The sequence below is a fragment of the Chinchilla lanigera genome, unplaced genomic scaffold, assembly GCF_000276665.1.
Source record: "Chinchilla lanigera isolate Chin_1 unplaced genomic scaffold, ChiLan1.0 scaffold00004, whole genome shotgun sequence".
In the NCBI taxonomy this organism is placed as follows: domain Eukaryota; kingdom Metazoa; phylum Chordata; class Mammalia; order Rodentia; family Chinchillidae; genus Chinchilla; species Chinchilla lanigera.
In genome coordinates, this window is record NW_004955405.1 from 11,508,626 (window position 1) to 11,527,379 (window position 18,754).

The 18,754-nt window shown below is 38.2% G+C and overlaps 1 protein-coding gene across 1 annotated transcript in view; it reads left to right on the forward strand.

Moving 5' to 3' along the window:
- Lgr5 (leucine-rich repeat containing G protein-coupled receptor 5) overlaps positions 1 to 18,754 on the forward strand; it is a 67,422-nt gene that overhangs the window by 1,543 nt on the left and 47,125 nt on the right. Inside the window, exon 2 of the mRNA XM_005374681.1 lies at positions 12,289 to 12,360. Coding sequence (XP_005374738.1) covers positions 12,289 to 12,360 — 72 coding nt within the window. The remainder of the gene's footprint in view (positions 1 to 12,288; positions 12,361 to 18,754) is intronic.

Sequence of the window (18,754 nt, forward strand, 5' to 3'; positions counted from 1 at the left end):
TCTACCACGCAATCTACCACGCAGTCCACCACACAGTCCAGCACACAATCCAGTACACAATTTACCACACAGTCCACCACACAGTCCACCACACAGTCCACCATGCAATCCACCACACAATCCACAGCAAAGTCCACCACACAATCCACCACACAGTCCACCACACAATCCACCACGCAATCTACCATGCAGTCCACCACACAATCCACTACACAGTCCACCACACAGTCCACCACACAATCCACCATGCGGTCCACCACTCAATCCACCACACAGTCCACCACACAGTCCACCATGCAGTCCACCACTCAGCCCACCATGCAATCTACCATGCAATCCACCACACAGTCAACCACACAATCCACTACACAGTCCACCACACAATCTACCACACTATCTACCATGGGAGGTGGGAAAGATTTTCCAGTGTAACTGCATTGCACTACCTTGATCATTTCTTCAAGAGGGTAATATTCTCAAATTCCTCCATACTTTTCTCTTTGATGACATTATGTTTTTAAAGAAATGTTATGGCTTTCACTACTGAAATCAGTAGAAAAATGACCAATTTGTTATCAAGGAATATGCAGGGAATCTTGGGTTACTAAATTGTACAGCAAGCTTTTATTATTTAAGGAATGGATACTCCAGGCTCCAGGCTTCTCTTTCTCCCTCCTCGTCTTAGGTCATTTCCGTTGATAGAATTTAACCTTCATAAAGACTGGGACCTTGTCTGTCTGAGCCACAGCTGGCACATAATAAATAATCAAGAAGTTTTTGATGCACAAATTGTGGAAAAATAAAACATATAAAAGGAGTTTCTTATACATGTGTGTGTGTGTGTGTGTGTGTGTGTGTGTGTGTGTAAGTGTGTAACTGGGAATGAACACAGGGCCCCTGTACCACTGAGCTACATCCTAGCCCTTTTTAATTTTTCTTAAAATTTTGAAACAGGATCCCACTAAGTTGTCCTTGAACTTGCAACCCTCTTGCCTGGAAATATAGTCATGTACCATCACATCTGGCTTATTAGTTAATATTTTTAACAATTACTTTAAATAAATTTCAAAAAGGAGATTTTTTTCCTAATAGCATCCTTCTTATTCTCCTTCCCCTGCCACAATTAGTATATAACAGTCCTATTTACCCTCATATTTCTAAGGTATACTTTTCTCTTTAATTTCCTTCTAATATCCAATGGCAAAATTCTTCTCTCAACAACACATACCTCAACTCTAGACCACAAACTGACCCAATAAACAATTCACGTCCCCAAGGATTTTGTTTAATAGAGTTCTTCCCTGTTTGCCCCAACTCATTCACAATATTTCCTCTTTCCTCATGAGATGAATGCTAATTCTGTTCAACGGCCAGTTTTTCAAAAGATAATGGAGAGAAAAATCACCCAAAAAGGAGGCTAAGGGAAAAGAACAGGGAGCAACCGTTTGAAAATACTACTTTCCTGTATCATCTTATTTTTACCTCTCTGGAAACTCCATCAATTATCTTGACCATTGAAACACAGAATTTCAGAAACAGGAGGGACACTTTAAAGACTAATTATCCTATTCTTTCTTCTGGGTTAACTGACTTAATAAATTTAAAATCAAGACTGCTTTCCCATATATAATGCTGTGTTGCATCTAAGTGATGCTTTGAAGACGTCATTATTCATTTAGTGGCAAGGGGGAGTCGTATTCATAGAATCTGGAAAAGTGATCATCTCTCTTGGTTATTTCCTTTGTCCCTAAGGCTACATTTGAGGATAGTATGTTATTGTTGTTGTTTATTAAAAAAAGTACCCTCCTTAGCAGAGCATTTTATGTCTTCATTATACTGCTAATTGTTTCTATTAGATTTAGCTATGTTTAAGGCTATGTTTTCTTTTGGAAACATAAAATCTTCAAAAATAATGTAATTATAATAACAATAATAACTTACTCTCTACTAAGTCCTGTTCAAAGTACTTTACATATACATAATCCCCCTGAATTCTCTTAACCATCCATAAAAGTAGATATTATTTATTATTCTCAGTTAACAGATAAGAAAACTGAAGTACAGAGAAAATAAAGAACTTACCCAAGATAATGAATAGTAAATGTCAGGGCTAAGATTCAAGCCCAGGTCAAGGCTGAGACTCAAATGACTTTTAAAGCTGTGCTCGGAGAGTGGAGGGAGCGTAGGATAATGTGCATGATCTCTTCCCTTGTAGGACGTAGGACAGTGGCTTACACACGCATAAACTAAAGCCCTATAATGATATGTGTGTGTGTGCCCACATCTGTATCTGTGTTGGATGATGAAAAAGAATAAGAAAAAGATCAGAAGAGAACTGTCTACCCAGGATGTAGAGATCACTTATTTAGGTTATTAATCCACTATCACTGGCTATGAGTAAAGCATTATCAAAATTTTCAGGCACAGATTTTTAACCAACCTAGCATTGTTCAGCAGCCCAAAAATTTTAGTTAAAATTTCTGCGTATATAATATATACATAACCACCATGTTTTACATAGTATTTTACTTGAGCTAAAAGTGAACATCCATTCAGCTAGATATAGATATTTATATATCTGTGTATATCTTTTATGGCCATTGGGGCACTGTTTGAAAGGGTTGAGTCTTCCATTCAGCTTATTCAGCTCATTTTATGTCTTATCTCTTTATACATTAAATAGGAAAGTGCTACTGATGCTATGAACAACAGTAATAAAACCACATCACCAAACTCACTCTTAGAAAAAAAAAATCACTATTAATAGAGCCAAGTTCCCACTCTTTACCTTTGTTCTAATTACACAGTATATCATTTCCTTAGCTTATTTCATTTAACTATGTTATAAACTGTGTGGACAGCTGTGGTTCACCCCTCATCCATTGCTAAAGCTTAACAAAGGTGCCGTAGTTCAAAAACTGGTAAAAAAAAAAAAAAATCCATAAAGCCCTAGAGATATTCAAGGAGTTAATGTTTAAAAAATATAACTGGATAAAGTGACTATCTGCAGCAAATATTTAAGAAGAATAAAAGCCATCAGAGCAAATGGTCTCCTTCCCTCTTGAACATTCTGGAGTATTTAGTACCTGTACCACAAGTTTTAACACACTCTGGTCTTGTTTGTTATTGGTAATTTATTTCTTTTTATGACTCTGCAAGGTGACCAGGTGTGCATAAGCCAGTTGTCCTGCTGGTGGTAATATTCTAACACAAAGAGCAAAGCCTCTTTCTTTCTTTCTTTTTTCTTTTCTGTTTTTTTTTGTTGTGTTTTTTTTTTTTTTTTTTTTTTTGAGGAAACAAGTTTACATGTAGAGAGGTCATGCTGCATAGAGAGGAGAAAACAGCATTTGGATTCCGAAGCACGAAGTTCCCCTGTGACCCCGCCACTCACTAGTGGCGCTTACCTGGATGGGCCTGGAAGGACAAGAAGCACAGCCTCTCTTTTAGGATATTCTGCAGATCAAATGAAATTACACTGAAAACAAAGTTAGCAAGCTATCATTTACATATTAAGTTGTATTAGTAAAGGGAAAACATCTCAAGAAGATCCTGACCATTTCCTTTCCTGGTTTAGAGCCTGCCTTTGGAGGATTTCCAAGAATGTGACACTTGTGGGGAAAATGTATTTCCAGCTCTGTGCCTCAATGCACAGAGACAATGATCGCAGGTAGTGCTTTACCAAATTTTAACAGCCTGAGCAATCATTGCATTTCTCTCCAACAGTCACTGTACCTGCTGTGTGAGTTTAATCATACTAAGAACTTCATGTTCTTGCTTTGTGGGCACATAAAATATCCTGTGCTTGGTGCTTCAGAGTATGATCCAGACCTTAGGAACCAATAGCTGACAGTACCTATTGCGGGCATCTACAAGTTACAGTAAACTTAGATTGGCCATCTGATTAAATGGGGGGAGATAAGTTGTTTCCTTTATTTCCAAGTAGCATTTAAAAATCTTCCCAGATTTTAGTGCTATTGGAATCAAATGCTCATCTTAGAAAAGAAATTTGAGACACTCTAGGGAGGTCTGCTTTTAAGTTACTATTGTTCTCTGGAACTGTTTGCTCATGTTATGGTTGGCCTTGACAAATCTCTATATAAATAGTAGACATCTATCATTATAGATGAAGTTTGTAATGAGAGACCACTACACTTCCTGAAAGTGTAATCCATGTTTGTTACTTGTACTTCCTTGCCATGTTATCGAAAATGGCAAGACCTGTCCTTCCTGTCTTTCGGGATTTTTCCCCTAATGATCAAATGAAATGATAATGAAGACGTTGCTAATCTATTATGCATGGATTGGGTTGTGTTCATAAAATGCTAACACCGCCCTGCCCATGAATAATCTCCATGTTCCTTAGTCTTGTCAAAGTGGTTGGTCTCTTGTCTTCATAGATCTGGCCAATGATTATAAATGCTGCCTTCCTGAAAGGCCAGTGTTATTCATGGCGGTGATTTTGGCTCTCTGCCCACATGGCTCGATATATTTAGCAGTCATTGTGTGCCTGTGTCTTTTGTTGATAATTAAGGCCACGTTTTGAAAGTGTCCTCTCTGCCTCCTCCTTCTTTTCAGCATTCCTTTCTCCCTTATCCACAACCCCTATAAAATGAAGACATTCCCCAAATTTCTCCATTTAATTTTATTGTTCTCTCCCTCAGTATTTTGTATGCCTTCCATTCAAGATGTATTTATGGATCCACAGGGAGCATAAAAGTGAACAGGACTTGTTAAGGGTCATTTAGAAAGCCCCTGCCTTTGAAGAATTTAAAATTGAGTGGTGGACACAAATAATAAGCAAAGAAATAAGAACACGGGATATATATTCATTATGACAGCAGTAGTGAAGAACATAAGCCTGACTTAGATAAAGAATAAACAAGGATGAAGGAAAGTCTAAGAAGGTGATGCCGAAACTAAGATCTGGTGGTACTGGAGTGTTCAGGAAGGGGAACAGAATGAGGAGAGGCCCCAGGTAAGAAAGAATGGGGTGTGTTTGTAAATCTACCGTAAGAGAGAGGAGAGAGAAAAAATATCATGTGGAATGAGACTGGAGAGGAGGCAAAAAACAAATTATTCAGGGCCAACCAGAATTCAGCAGGAGCAATGGGAAGCCACTGAACAGCTCTAAGAAGCTAGTGAAACAACATGATTTACATGATTTAAGATTTTAAAAGAGTTTCTGATTCTGTGCACAAAATAGATTAGAGAATTATGGAAGCAGAGAAGCTCTGCTTAGTAGACTACTGGTGTCTGGTAAGAAATCCAAGATGTAAGTCTATTTTTCCTATAGAGATGACTTCCAAATTTCTAGTCCAGATTGCTTCTGTCACTGACTGCTAGACCACTGGTTTCCAATGTATGACCCCTGCACATCAATAGTATCACTATCTCCTTATTTGTTCTTAATATAAATTTTTTTTTTATCTGTGCTTACTAGAAATGTAAATTTATATGAACCTAACCCCCAAATTGGAAACTCAGGATTGGGGCCAAGAAATTGCCTTTAACAGGGCTTCCCGTTAATTCTGATGCCTGGTAAAGTTTGGGGACCACTGCTCTTGGCTAGTGGTTCTCAGAATTTAGAAACATGAGACTTATGTGTGGTGCTTATGGAACCACACATCGCTAAGCCACAGTATAGAGTTTGTTCAGCTACTTGTGGCTTGTGAGAACTTTAAGAAGTTGCATTTATAGGAAGTTGCCAGGTGACACTGATCCTGCTAGTTCAGCTACCACACTCTGAGAAGTTCCAACTACCTACATGACACCCCCATCTGAAAGAGTTCATTTATTCAGTACAGTGGCCTTAGCCTTTGCACCTTAAGTCTCAAAGTTCTTGATCCTATTTAGTAATGAAAACACAGTTTGAGAAAGGAAACTTTTTGGCTCAGTTTGACTACTAGGGTATATTTCATTTATTGAGTGGGAGGAATGGATGCTATATTTTTAAAAAACTAATGTTTCAAGACATACTAGAAGAGACCTTTTTTTCTTCAATGGGGAGAAAAACAGTTGAACAAATGCCATGATTTTATAACTAAGGCTACTGAATTGACTTCAGCAAACCTCACCAAAAGTGAACTTAGAAAATCTCTGAAGTATCTAGGCTCTTCTAATTAACGTGGGTATCTTCCAAAAGAAAATCTACTGTCATGGGTTTGGTCAGTCACAGTGGTGATGATGAAAGATTAGTGGTAAAGCAAAATAAATAGATCACATCTGACTATAAGATTTTCCTATTCCTGTCTAACTCTTAATATGACCAGATAGTCAATATCTGCAAGTATGTGGATAAACCCAAAAGCAAACCTGTAAATGTGACAACCACAAAAGCAACAAAAGACAATTAGTCAATTGAATTAATCAATGAATATTAATTTCAACTGACTATTATATTGTTTCATCACTCATTTCCCTTTTGAAAATCACTAATTACTGTATTATCATAGTTTTAGCTACCTTCATTTTAGGATAATATTTTAATGAGAATACTGACTTTTCTTAAGGGAATAAGATTGCAGAAATTTCACTTTTGCATTAGTGCGTGTTTGCAGTAAATGGTGACTGCATTTAACTTAGGGATTTGGTACATGTACATAACACATTCTTAATTACTTTTAGTTTACCTTCTACAACCATCCCTCTATTTATTGGTCCCCTTTCTGTTTGCAAAAGAAAAATTTTTCTGTTTCCTATTGTCTCCCTTTTATTTTGCTCTTTATTTATACTTTGGATTTCTCATATAAGAGAAATCAGGTGGTACTTAAGCTTGTGTGTCTCATTTATTTCATTTAACATTATGGTCCTATGGCGCATCCATTTTCCTACAGCTGACTCAGATTTCTCCTCCTTTATGGCAGAGCAGTACTCACCCAGCTACAAAATACTTCTTGGCCAGCTAAGCCCATGTAGAACAGTGGTTTTCTGCACAGTCACTTCCCAGGGGTCCCAGAGAGTAGGTCAAATCTCTTTGTCCATCGTCAGCATTACTATGCACGTACCTCTCCCTCTCTCTCCAGACCACTGTCCAGAGAGAAAAACTAGGTTTCCACTTTACAAAATGAAGCTACCAAAAAGAGTCCTTTATATTTCTTTAAGAAGTCAAAGAAACTTACAAATTCTCAAAAATATTTTAGTTAGATGTTTACCAAGATATTCACTAATTTAATTTATTGGAAGAGAACTGTGTCAGTTGACTACTATAAGTCAATGGGAGTTTTGTTTTGCTTTTTATTTGTTTGTTTTTTGTTTTTTGTGGCAACTAAGTCAGTAAAACTAGAAATATTGTGATAAGTCCTATATATGGAGTGGTATCTTCCACGATAAAAACCTTGTTTTAGAAAAATCTTTTTTGATAGCACACAAAAATATAGCTTTTTTTTTGAGACAGGATCTTGTGTATTTCAGGCTGAACTTGAACTCATTGTGTAGCTGAGGCTGGCCTTGAATTTGCAGTGATTCTCCTGACTTTTCCTCCCAAGTGCTGAGATTAGGGTCATGTGCTATCACATCAAGCTAAAAATATATATAAATTATTTTCTTTGGTATTATTTTATTATAGAAATGAAGAAAATAGAAAAAGACATTTCCATGAAGTAATAATTTTAGAAACAGAATTTTTTTAAAAACTCAGCCATAGAGTATGTGAGTCCCTAGTATTTGAAAATGGCCACTCAGATCCGTTAGTCCCCAGAAAGGAAAGGTCTGTATATGGCTTTTACTATTTATATAGTGCTTACATATTTGAAAGTCTCATTTTTTTCCTATAGTTTCTGTGTATTTAAGTTTTTAAATTACTAAAACCACCTCACAGGGTAAACAAATAAGAGAAATGATTTCCTTGAGTTGTTTTTTTGTCAATGAAATAGATCTGCTACCAGCCCAGCAAATACCTAATAGCACATCGTAAATTCTTTGCTTTAGGACAGAGCCCCTGATAAAAAGGTCCGTGATTCCACAGATTCCTTCCGGATACAAACTCAGGGAGACTGAAAGTCCCTGCCCAGATAAGAAAAACCAGTTCTGAGAAGTGACTTTTAGGAAATAGTAGAAGAGTATTTAGCAACAGTGTAAATGGCTGAAAATAAAGTTTTACTCTCTCCTTTTTAATTTTCAAAGTCAGTGTCCCCAAAACCATCAATCTACCTGATGACAGTACACTAGCTGCAGGAACTGATACACACTTACGCGAAGGCTGTGAGCTGGAACTCAACAATGCCCTGTTAAAGACATAACTGTGAACAAGACATTTAGATACATTTTGGCTGAAATAACAGTTACTAATCAGTTTAGACTGCTCCGTGAAGCTATCTGTCACAGCAAACCAAACCTGAGTATGCCTTAATAAGCTACTCTTCTGTGTTATACACAATTCTTTTACTTCTGTATGCACATGTAGTACTTGGGATAACTAATCAAATGCATGTGAGTTGTACAGGTTATAAAATGTTGCTTTTTAAAAAACTATACAAATGCCACCAAAAGGGTCCCATCAGAAGCACCCTCAAAGATCACATCTGAGTACATTGCTCTCCAGCGCACAGTCCTAACTGGCGCCTCCAGCCCTGCATGGAGAGGCCCTCCTCACCTCTCTGACCTCTTTCCTGTTGGGTCCTCCTTGGCCATTTCATTGCAGCCTTGCTGCGTCTAGACCACACAAGGCACAACCTCCATGGCTCAGACCTCTGCTGAAATGCCCTCTCGGCAGGCAGGTTTCCCTGACCACCTTGTCCAAATCATCCTCTACAAGCACTACCCCTTGCTCTCCATTCCTTTGCCATGGTTTTTCTTTCTTCAGAGCACCTTTCATGTTATATTATTCACTTATCTTCCAATTTAATGACTTTATCCCTGCATGAGAATGGAAATTTTATGAGGCCAGGGGCTTTATCAGTCCACTGCTCACTGTTGTAGCACCAACAGCTAAGCAGAGAAGGCCCCAATAAATGTTTGTTGGATATAAAAGATAGCATGAAAGAACGACAAAGGACATTCTTTCCCTAATTAGAGTGACTGTTAGGAAACAATAGCATGCAATACCTGTGATAGTTCAGGTGTGCCAATTGCAAGCTAACAGCACAAAGATGAAAGGGAAATAAAGCTAAGACAGCGAAATGTTGAGATTGGAACAGCTTTGCAAACATGATTCCTTGAGGCCCACATCTAGACAGGTGTGAAACAGCCTTGCCAGCTAAGTAATCCTTCAATCACAGACTTGTTTGCAGAAGATAACACAGGGATCCACACAGATTCAGTTATTCATCCAAAACAGACTTCAGGGCTGCAGGCAGTTCAGCTCTGCAAAGTCACCCAGGAACTCAGATTACCTCTGTCATTTTTTTTTTTTTTTTTTGGTGGGGGAGTTGTCTTCTTTTTTTTTGAGACGGGGTCTCATTCTGCAGTTCAGGCTGGCCTTGAGCTCACTTTGTAGCCCAGGCTGGTCTCGAACTCTCAATAGTCCTCCTGCCTCAGCCTCCCAAGTGCTGGGATTACAGGCATGTGCCAGCACTCCGGGCTCTTCTGTCATTTTTGCCGTTCCTGTTTTTCCTTCCGTGGAGTGTTCTCCACACCAGTATCACTTCTACAGGAAAGGGGAAATAAAGGAAAATGGGGACAATTTTTCTTTTATGGAGATGACACAGAAGCATTATATAGCATTTTTGATCAGGGTCAAACTTGGTCATGTAATCATATTTAAATACAAAAAAGATTAGAAAATGAGACTATAGCTGAGTGGCCATGTACTTTGCTAAAATTCTGGGTGGTTGAATTATTCTAGAAGAAGAGGGGAATGGATACAGGGAAACAGTTAGTAGTCTCTATTCAGAAGATTAGTTGAGTGCTGCTTAGGCAAGCCACCATGTTTCAGACACCATTCAAGGCCCTATAATAGATACAAAAACAATCCCCAGGTTTTATGTGTCCTAAAAAAGACACATGTGATAACACAATATGGGCACAAAATGCTATCCAAAAGCTTCAGGGTAGAGGGGCGAGGGAAGGAAAGGTGGACAAAAAGGGAATTAGGGTGTGTTATGTACATGTGCCAGCTTCCCACAAGGGATGTAAACATTATGTACAACACTTGTGTACCAAGAAACTTTTTTTTAAAAAGCCTTCAGGGAAGAAAGAACAGACAGCTTAGAAATAAGGTGACTTTGAAAGACAGGAAGGGATGAGGGAAGAGTGTTTAAAATGAAGCAAAGGGCTGGACCGGAGAAAGCAGAGGACATGTCTAAGAGAAGTGAGCCTCATGGCCTGGCTTTGCTCCACATAAAGACAGGTGTGAGAGAAGAGGCTGAGGACTTCTTTTCCCCTGGTGTGGAAACTAACAGAGGGCTTTGGAGCAGGGCAGTAGATGATCAGAGATGGCCATCCGTGAATACACAGTGAATGGGAGAAGAGAGAGCCTGAGCATGGAGAGACCAGAGAGAATCTCAGTGCTTTCTTATAAGACAACTTTGTGGGAAATAAAAAAAACCTCTGCAATCACCTTGATCAGATACTAAACTGAATTACATATATGAATGTGTCTTTTGGGTACCTGCCAAAGTTAAGGTATGGCCTTCTAACTCTTCTGACCATGTACAAGGGGAAACCGACTTCTTCCCCTCAGTCCATGTTCCCCAATATATTGGGAAACAAAAGTTGTATGAAACAATCCTTCAGGCAAGGCATTCTCTTTGTCTATTCTAGGCTTTTCTTCTTAATTATAGGCTGAGCCTCTAAGTTTGTTCCTTGTTTGAATCACACTTCTTTGGGCACCATGAAGAAGCTGAGAATAACGTGGTATAAGAGATATCCTAGTTTTCTAAAAGAGTGTATCTGTTAAGGGAAAGAAAAATAGGTACAAACACAAATAACCACAAGACAGAATAGGGAAATCATAGAATTTTGGAGCTAAAAGGGACGCAAGCAGCCGTATTCCCTTAACATTATGTGTACTTAGTAGGAATAATGAAGCACAGAAAAACTACCAGTTTCATAGCACAAAGTAAATTCTGAAGATGCAAGACAAACGGGGCCTCTTGGGTAGGTCTAAGTCCCTTCTTATGTAATTAAAATTATTTTTTAAAGCAGGATTATAAAAGTTGTGGTATATATAATTTGTAGCAAACAAATAGTGCTTTTAAGAAAATTGCTATACAGAAGTCCTGTTCATCAGTGCAGTGTTTGTTTAATACTCACTTACAGTCTGTTATCAGGTGTGTGGACTGGTAGTGGGACTGACATGTAAAGTTGTATGGTGAATCCATCAAATCAGTGATCTCAGTAACTGAATATCTATCCTTTGAAGGTACAATAAAAACTATACATTTGACGCCATTAAGTCCCTGAGGAAGAAGTATACTGTCTTCCCCCAGCCCCCAACTACATTCACGAAAAACTGACATTGCTTAATTTTCACTTCTACCCACCCATGCTGAGATATGACTAGCCCCTCAGAAGATTCCGTGCTCTTCTGGAGTGACAGTGTAACCCTGGGTTTTCAGTTTTGTGGGACTATTTAACATCTCAGGTTATGGCTTTGATGTGGCTGTTTGAATAGGTACTGCACCAGATGTTAGAACTACATGCCTTATTGATCTTTTTTCCATATTTTCTCACCTTGACTGTTTTCCACTTACAAAAATATTATGAAGCAAAACTTTTAAGAAGTTACCGATAAACAATGTCACAACTTTGCACTGAATAACCAATGTTAATGTCTCCTACTCTAAGCTCTTTATTTTCCATTTTTTAAGGCATTTCTTAAGAAACCTGTTAAACTAATAACTACTGTATCTTTTCCTGGTAGTTAAGAAAAAAATGATTTTGATAGTCTACAAATTTCAGATAGTCTACAGATTTCACAAGTTTACTAAGAAAATATGGTTATGATATAATTGCAATCAAAATATTCTTATTATTGACTATTTTATTATAAAGAATCACTGTAATCAGTAACAGTCACATTTTGACATTACAATTTTTTGAAAATTACTCTATGGTATTTAACTTTGGTTTAAAAAATTTAAGGACCTATATTACACATACATATGTAGTATAAGCTATTAATGATTTATCATAAAATAGGTAATTTATGACATTTCTTCTTAGGGGCTTTTTTTGCAACATTTTGTTTAGAAATTTATAGATTTTTTCACTACATGTAAGAAAACAAGGTTCTTTACAGTTGCTTTTGGCATTTGTGGTTTGAACAGAACTGTAGTGTGTGTAACAACTAAATGAATTTCACATGAGAGATCCACTCTCACTATCTGCCCTCTCCATTGAAACCCACAGACGTCTTGCTGGAAATGCTTTGACATACATCCCCAAGGGAGCATTCGCTGGCCTTTACAGTCTTAAAGTTCTGTAAGTAAACAAGTGTTATTGCATATATGTCTGATTTTAGTGTCACATTGCTGCTGATTAACTTGAAAAGTATGAGTTCTCTAATAAACTATTTAGTTCCTTTAGATAATTCCTTTCAACCCAAATCTACCTTCATTGAGGCTGTAAAATCATAATATTCTTGGCTAAATTTGCCTATGAAAAAATTCATCTTTCCTTTTCTAACTTTAATATCTAAAATTGTTCACTTCTAAGGGGCTGGGGATTTAGCTCAGCAGCACAGCACCTGCCTGGCAAGCACAAGGTCGTGAGTTCAATTTCTCATACTGGAAAAAAATATAAAAATAAAAATAAAATTGTTCACTTCTAAATAACCACCTTACCAAACTTCTAAGAATATTTCTCTTTTCCTTTAAGTGAGGAAGCTGGGGAGCATGTCTCACATGATTATGATCAGTAATGCTGATTTTGATCACTGCAGTGCAGACATAATGAGACCATAACTTTGTTTCCTTATAATGAACTGAATAAGGACATACTAAAACAAGTTTGTGGGGCTGGGGATTTAGTTCAGTGGCACAGCACCTGCCTGGCAAGCCCAAGGTTGTGAGTTCAATTCCCGGTACTGGAAAAAAAACAAAAAATAAAAAAAAAATAAAACAAGTTTGTGCTCCACCTGCATACAGTTGTAGAAAAGCCTAGTGCATAGCAAATACACTAATTGTTTGATTAAAATGTCAATTTGTTGTGTGAGGTATAAATGTAGGTTTTCTTATTGTTATGGTTTGTGTCTAGATGTCCCCGCAAAGCCTCATGCAGTCATAGAGTGGGCTTCTAGAGTTTATGATTAATCATTGTCCAATGCTGGGATTACCGGTGTGAGTGCTACACTGCCGTGGGGTGGGTAGTTTGCATACAATGTAAGGGAGGGGAAGAGTGTACTCTCTGCCACTCCTCCCTTTTTGCTCTTGCTGCTTTCACTGTCTTCTGCCACCATGAACTGTTGCCCTCTACCATGTGCCACTGTGCCTTGAACCCAGCCAAGTATGGACTGAAATCTCCACAAACTGTCAGCTAAATAAATGTTTTCTTCCTTTAATTCTAGGTGTCAGGTATTTTCGAGAGAAAAGTAACTAAGACACTTATTATTTAATGTTCAACTTCCTGATTCATTCATTAGGAAACTCATAGTATTGATGACCTCTTTCTGGTGCCCATTGCTTAACTTTCTTTCAGTTTGCTCTAAGCAGAAAAAAAATCAATAATGCAAGTTGAAAGTCATTCTATGAAAATTTTACCTCAGGAAAAAAATCCTGATTTTATTTCCTTTCTTTGACATAAGTCATCAATTCTAAAAATAAAAGCATTTGACTTATTCCTGCTTAATGGTAATTGCATTTTAGCAGACTGAGGGAATATAAGTTTTTTTAAAAAGCTAAATTCAGTTTAATAATTTGCAAAAAGCTAAATTCAATGGCAGAACCATTGTTTGGCCTGCCCAGGTGTTTGGGTTTGGTTTCCTTTCTCTTGTTTGGATGAATTTTTTTTTTTTTTTTTCTGTACCAGGAATCAAACTCAGGATCCTGTGCTTGCTAGGCAGGCACTTGTGCTGCTGAACTATATTCCCAGCCCCTGGATCCATTTTCTTCTATGCAGAAATATTTTTATGTCACCATAGTGTCAAACCCTAAAGTTTATTCCTTATGTAGTAAAATTCTGAATTGTAGTACCAGGTCCAGTGCACCTACATCTTCACCAGCCCAGCGAAATATCTGTAACCATTTGAAATTCATCACAATAGCCAAGTTTACAGAAGCCATCTAAAGTGATGTTTCCTTCCATCAAACTATATACCATGAAGTGTCTTGATGCTTATTAAATAAACTGTACTATAGTCAATTATTTTAATTCACTTAACAAAATGATCCCTGGGTGAGCACATGTGTATCTATCAGTGGATATCCAGCCATTGCAATTTTATTTAAAATTCAAATATATAATATTAATGCATATAAGTATTATATGAATTACATAAACTAATATAATTACATAGAAATGTAATTTTAAATCTTTAAATTCTCATGATTGAATTACTCAAGTTTTGCATGATTTTTTTCCATCACTACATTTTTTTTTTTTTTTTTTGGTGCCAGGAATCAAACTCAAGACCTTGCACTTGCCAGGCAGGCACTGTGCCACTGAGCTACATCGCTGGCCCAATCACTACATTTTTAAACTTTCCATTATATACTTCTAATTGCACTATGTTTCTATTGACTATTTCCCACAATACCTTAAAGGTCCTTGAAACTAAGATATCATCTGTCTTGGTCATTAGTATATCCCCAGCTTCTCGAACAGTGCCTCACTTATGGCAGGCACTCAATAAATAACTGTGGAATAGATGTTTCAGATTTACAATACAGAGAAAACAAGAGAGCTCCAGACTCAATATTTTCTTAATTTTGTATATTAGCCCAATGCTCTATGTTCATTAGTGTACTATCATATGCTATACAAAAAATATGCTTTCACATCTGATAGAGATTTCTACCTAAAAACAAGTATTATTTACTCATAATGCTCTGTACATACTTTGCTATGTCCTGTGGTGCCTTTTGCCTGAAATTCTAGAAAGTCCTCGCTTAATGACTGAAAATGGAAAAGCACAGGTGCCATGGATTGCATGTAGTTTGAGCTTGTCCCCCAGAAGTTCATGTTCTAGAAGCCTCGTTCTAGTGAGGAGCTGTTGAGAAGGTGGACCCTTTAAGAGCTGGGCCTGGTGGAAGGACACTTCATCTTTGGGAGCACCAATCTCAGAAGGGAATAATGTATTTGTCACCAGGACTCTGTATTGGCCACTCTCCTGTTCCTGGGAAAAAATATCCAAGACCCACAATTTAAGAAGAAGAGGTTTGTTTTGGCTCACAGTTTTCAGAGGATTTGGGGCAAGGTTGGCTGGCTCCAATCAGAATGGTACCATGGAAAGACATGGCAAAGGAATACTGCTCACCCTGCGGCAGCCAGGAAACAGAGAGAGGGAGACAGGAGGAGTTGGGGACCAAATCTACCCTCTAGCTCACCCCTGGTGATCCAAACAGGCCCCACGTCCTAAGAGCAAGTCAGCTATAGACCCCACGGTAGAGTCACCTTCAAACATGAGACATGTGGGGAACGTTTTAGATCTAAACAATCACACTCTGGTTAGATTTGGAGAGAGAAAATTGTTATACAAAGAGCACGCCTGGTCCCAGGAAATCGCTTTCATTTCCTGTCTCACTGTGACTGCTCTTGCACATAACCACTCCTGCCACTGTGGTGCCACCCTTCCTGATGCCTCAGAGGCTTGTGAGACACCAGCTCTTGGGCTCTCAATGCCCCCCCAAACTGTGAGCTTTTTCTTTATAAAGTTCCCAGCCTCAGATATTTTGCTAGAGTTACAGAAAACAGGCTAAGAAAATAGGTTTTTTTCTCAAGCTTACCATGTAAACGTGCCTTTTCACCAGGAAAAAAAAAATGAAATGTGGTACTAGATGCTTTTTTATCCATCCCTAGGTAATCAATGTTTCTCATCCTTCTTACAGTCAGAGAGTAGCCTGCTTGGCGCAGTGGGTCGTGATCAGTCTCATACACAGTCAGAGATTCAGCAAAGCCAGTTAGTGTACATTAAACAAATTATTTCTGGAAATACAAAGATCCATAAATACTGAGACAGATTGTGGGATCAAGATAGGGGAAGCCAGTCAGTCTTATAGATCATCTCTGGTTTTTAGGGAAATTATGTCTAGAAATGTGTGCAACACACTATGGAACTCAGAGACTGATAGCATTTAGTGCAGTCCTCAGACTTGGCTAAGTTCTTGGTTCAGACTTGGCTTCCTAGGAGAGAGGACTTTTTCAGAGAGATAATGACCCAGAAGTTGAACTGTGAAGCACAACCTGGAATTAGCCACCCAAATAGGGTGACGGACTAAGGGGACAGTATACCCAAAGGCAGAGGGGCAAAAAAGACCAGAGGCAAAGAGAAGTTCCAAGAGGCTTATTATGCCAGCATTCAGGAGATAAGATGAGCAAATTTAAAGAAAAACTTGCAGAAACAAAAAGGGATCCTGGTTACAGGGATCCCATATATCATATAAAAAAAAAAAGGACGTTATTGTGTTTAAGCATGGCAAGGAGCCAGGGAACAAGATGTAAGGAAAGAAATGTTCAGAGGACATGTTCAGACTGCACTTCAGCTAGATCACGTCAGAATGAGGAGGGTTCAGAGGAACAAGACGCTACTGGGAACTGTGTTCTCTCTTTTAGATGCTGTCTTAAAGACTGATATTTAATGAATGGACTTAAATTATGAAATATCAGAACATCGTGACAGGGAGCTCATGGTACAGCAACGCTGCTCACCTCATGGTATCAGGGAAGAAAGGAAAGGAATGAGAGGGGAAGGGAGGGAGGAAGGGAGAGGCAGGGAGAGGAAGCGAGGGGCGAGAGTCCCATTATCCTAATTAAAAGCACATCCTCAAAATTTAAAACTACATATTCGGGCATTAGAGCAATGGTTTTCAACTATGGTGGTTCTGCTTGCTACACAGTGTGTTGAGAAGTCTCTGGGGGCATTTCTGGGGTCTAGATGGCTGACACATCATAAACTGCATGCGATGTGCTACATAACCCCGGTTAGAGAGAATTCTCCCCCATCCTACTTGACTTCTGACTGCCCCTCCACACCTGATATAAATCAATGGTACTTCAGTGCATAATTGTACTAACAGGGTTTACAAGAACTTTTCCGTAAGCCTAATAATTTATATGGGGAAGATTAAATAGAATAAATATATTCTCTCAGTAATTGAATAATTTACTGAATATGTTCACCTCTCCTGTTCTTGATACTGTAAGGTTTAGTTTAAAATAGTGTTAGTGCTATAGAATTACCACAAAAGCCACAAAACAAAGTAAATATATATAAGCAAAGTTGCTTTGAAATATGTATCATTAAATAAAGAGAAAAACAAGAAACACAGGGATTTAAATGAATTTCACCAGCAAAGTTTGCTTTATAAATATTTCATATTGCTGCCTTTTAAAATATTTGGGGTGGGCCAGGGACATAGCTCAGTGGCACAAGTGCCTGCCTAGCAAGCACAAGGTCCTGAGTTCAATTCCCAGCACCACAAAGAAAAAAAAAGTTATGGAGTAGAGATTTAGTGACCACTGGCCTAATTCTTAGGTGTTCTCTCCACTTAATTGTCCTTTGTAAAGATGTCAGATAACTATGAGGGCCTGCCTGGGAGTGGGGGAATTCCGGCTACTTGTGACTCTTCTATGTTTTTCTTTTTTTAACCTAACACCTTCATGTCGCTTTGGTCTTGGTGCTGAACGGCAGGAGGATGAGCCATTCCTTGACTAAATGGTTTACATAAGAAAATAAACCTTTATGGAAGACTGGCTGGTTCAGAATTTTATTGGATTGACAGTTTTGTGATACAGAACCAATAACTTTTTTTTTATGAAGTCCAGTTGTTATAGGGGTAACTGTTATGCTTTGGATCTGCAGTGACCCCCACAGTCTAATGTGTTGAAGGCTTAGTCACCAGCCCGTGGTGCTGCAGGAGGTGGCGGAATCTTTCAGAGGTGGAACCTGGTGGAAGGAAGCTGTCACAGGGGATGTGCTTTTGAATTGGATATTGGGACTCTCACCGCTCACTGCCTCTCCCTGCTTCTCCCTTTTCCCTCCCTTCCCCTCTCATTCCTTCCCTTTCTTCTCTGACACCATGAGGTGAACAGCTTTGCTCTACCATGAGCTCCCTGCCATGATGCTCTCTGCCTTGCTACAGAGAGAATACCTAAGAATTAGGCCGATGGTCACTAAATCTCTACTCCATAACTTATTTCCTCTCCCTCTTTTTCACTGTACTTGTTCTTATTTAGTCCTGTTGGCAAAAGAGACAGAGAGAGAGAAAGGGATTTAAAATTGTACAGGTAGAGAAGCATAGGAAACTCTATTTTACTGTTATTTTTATTTTCTCCCCTTTAAAATAAAAGTTTTTAAATATTTTTAAAATAAAAATAAAGAATGTAAAGGAATGTTGTATGAAACAGTAAATATTTTAAAGAAATTAATTAAGTATGAAGTCATCCTTTGCCTCTAGATAAAGCAGTTTATTTCTTTTTCTTATTCATATGAGAAAGATAAAAGTGAAGTTACATGCCTACGCCCATATTCAGGATAGAGTACATTCTGCCTGCGTTTTCTGTATTCATTAATGGGTATTTGCAAAAGAAATTAGCAGCCATGTGAATGCTTTCTGTTTTAATTGCACTCTGTAGCACTATAAATCCTTTAATTGTGTTGTCTCCAACTGAAGTATCTCAAACAAAAACAGAATTTTCTAATTAACTCACTGGAGACTTA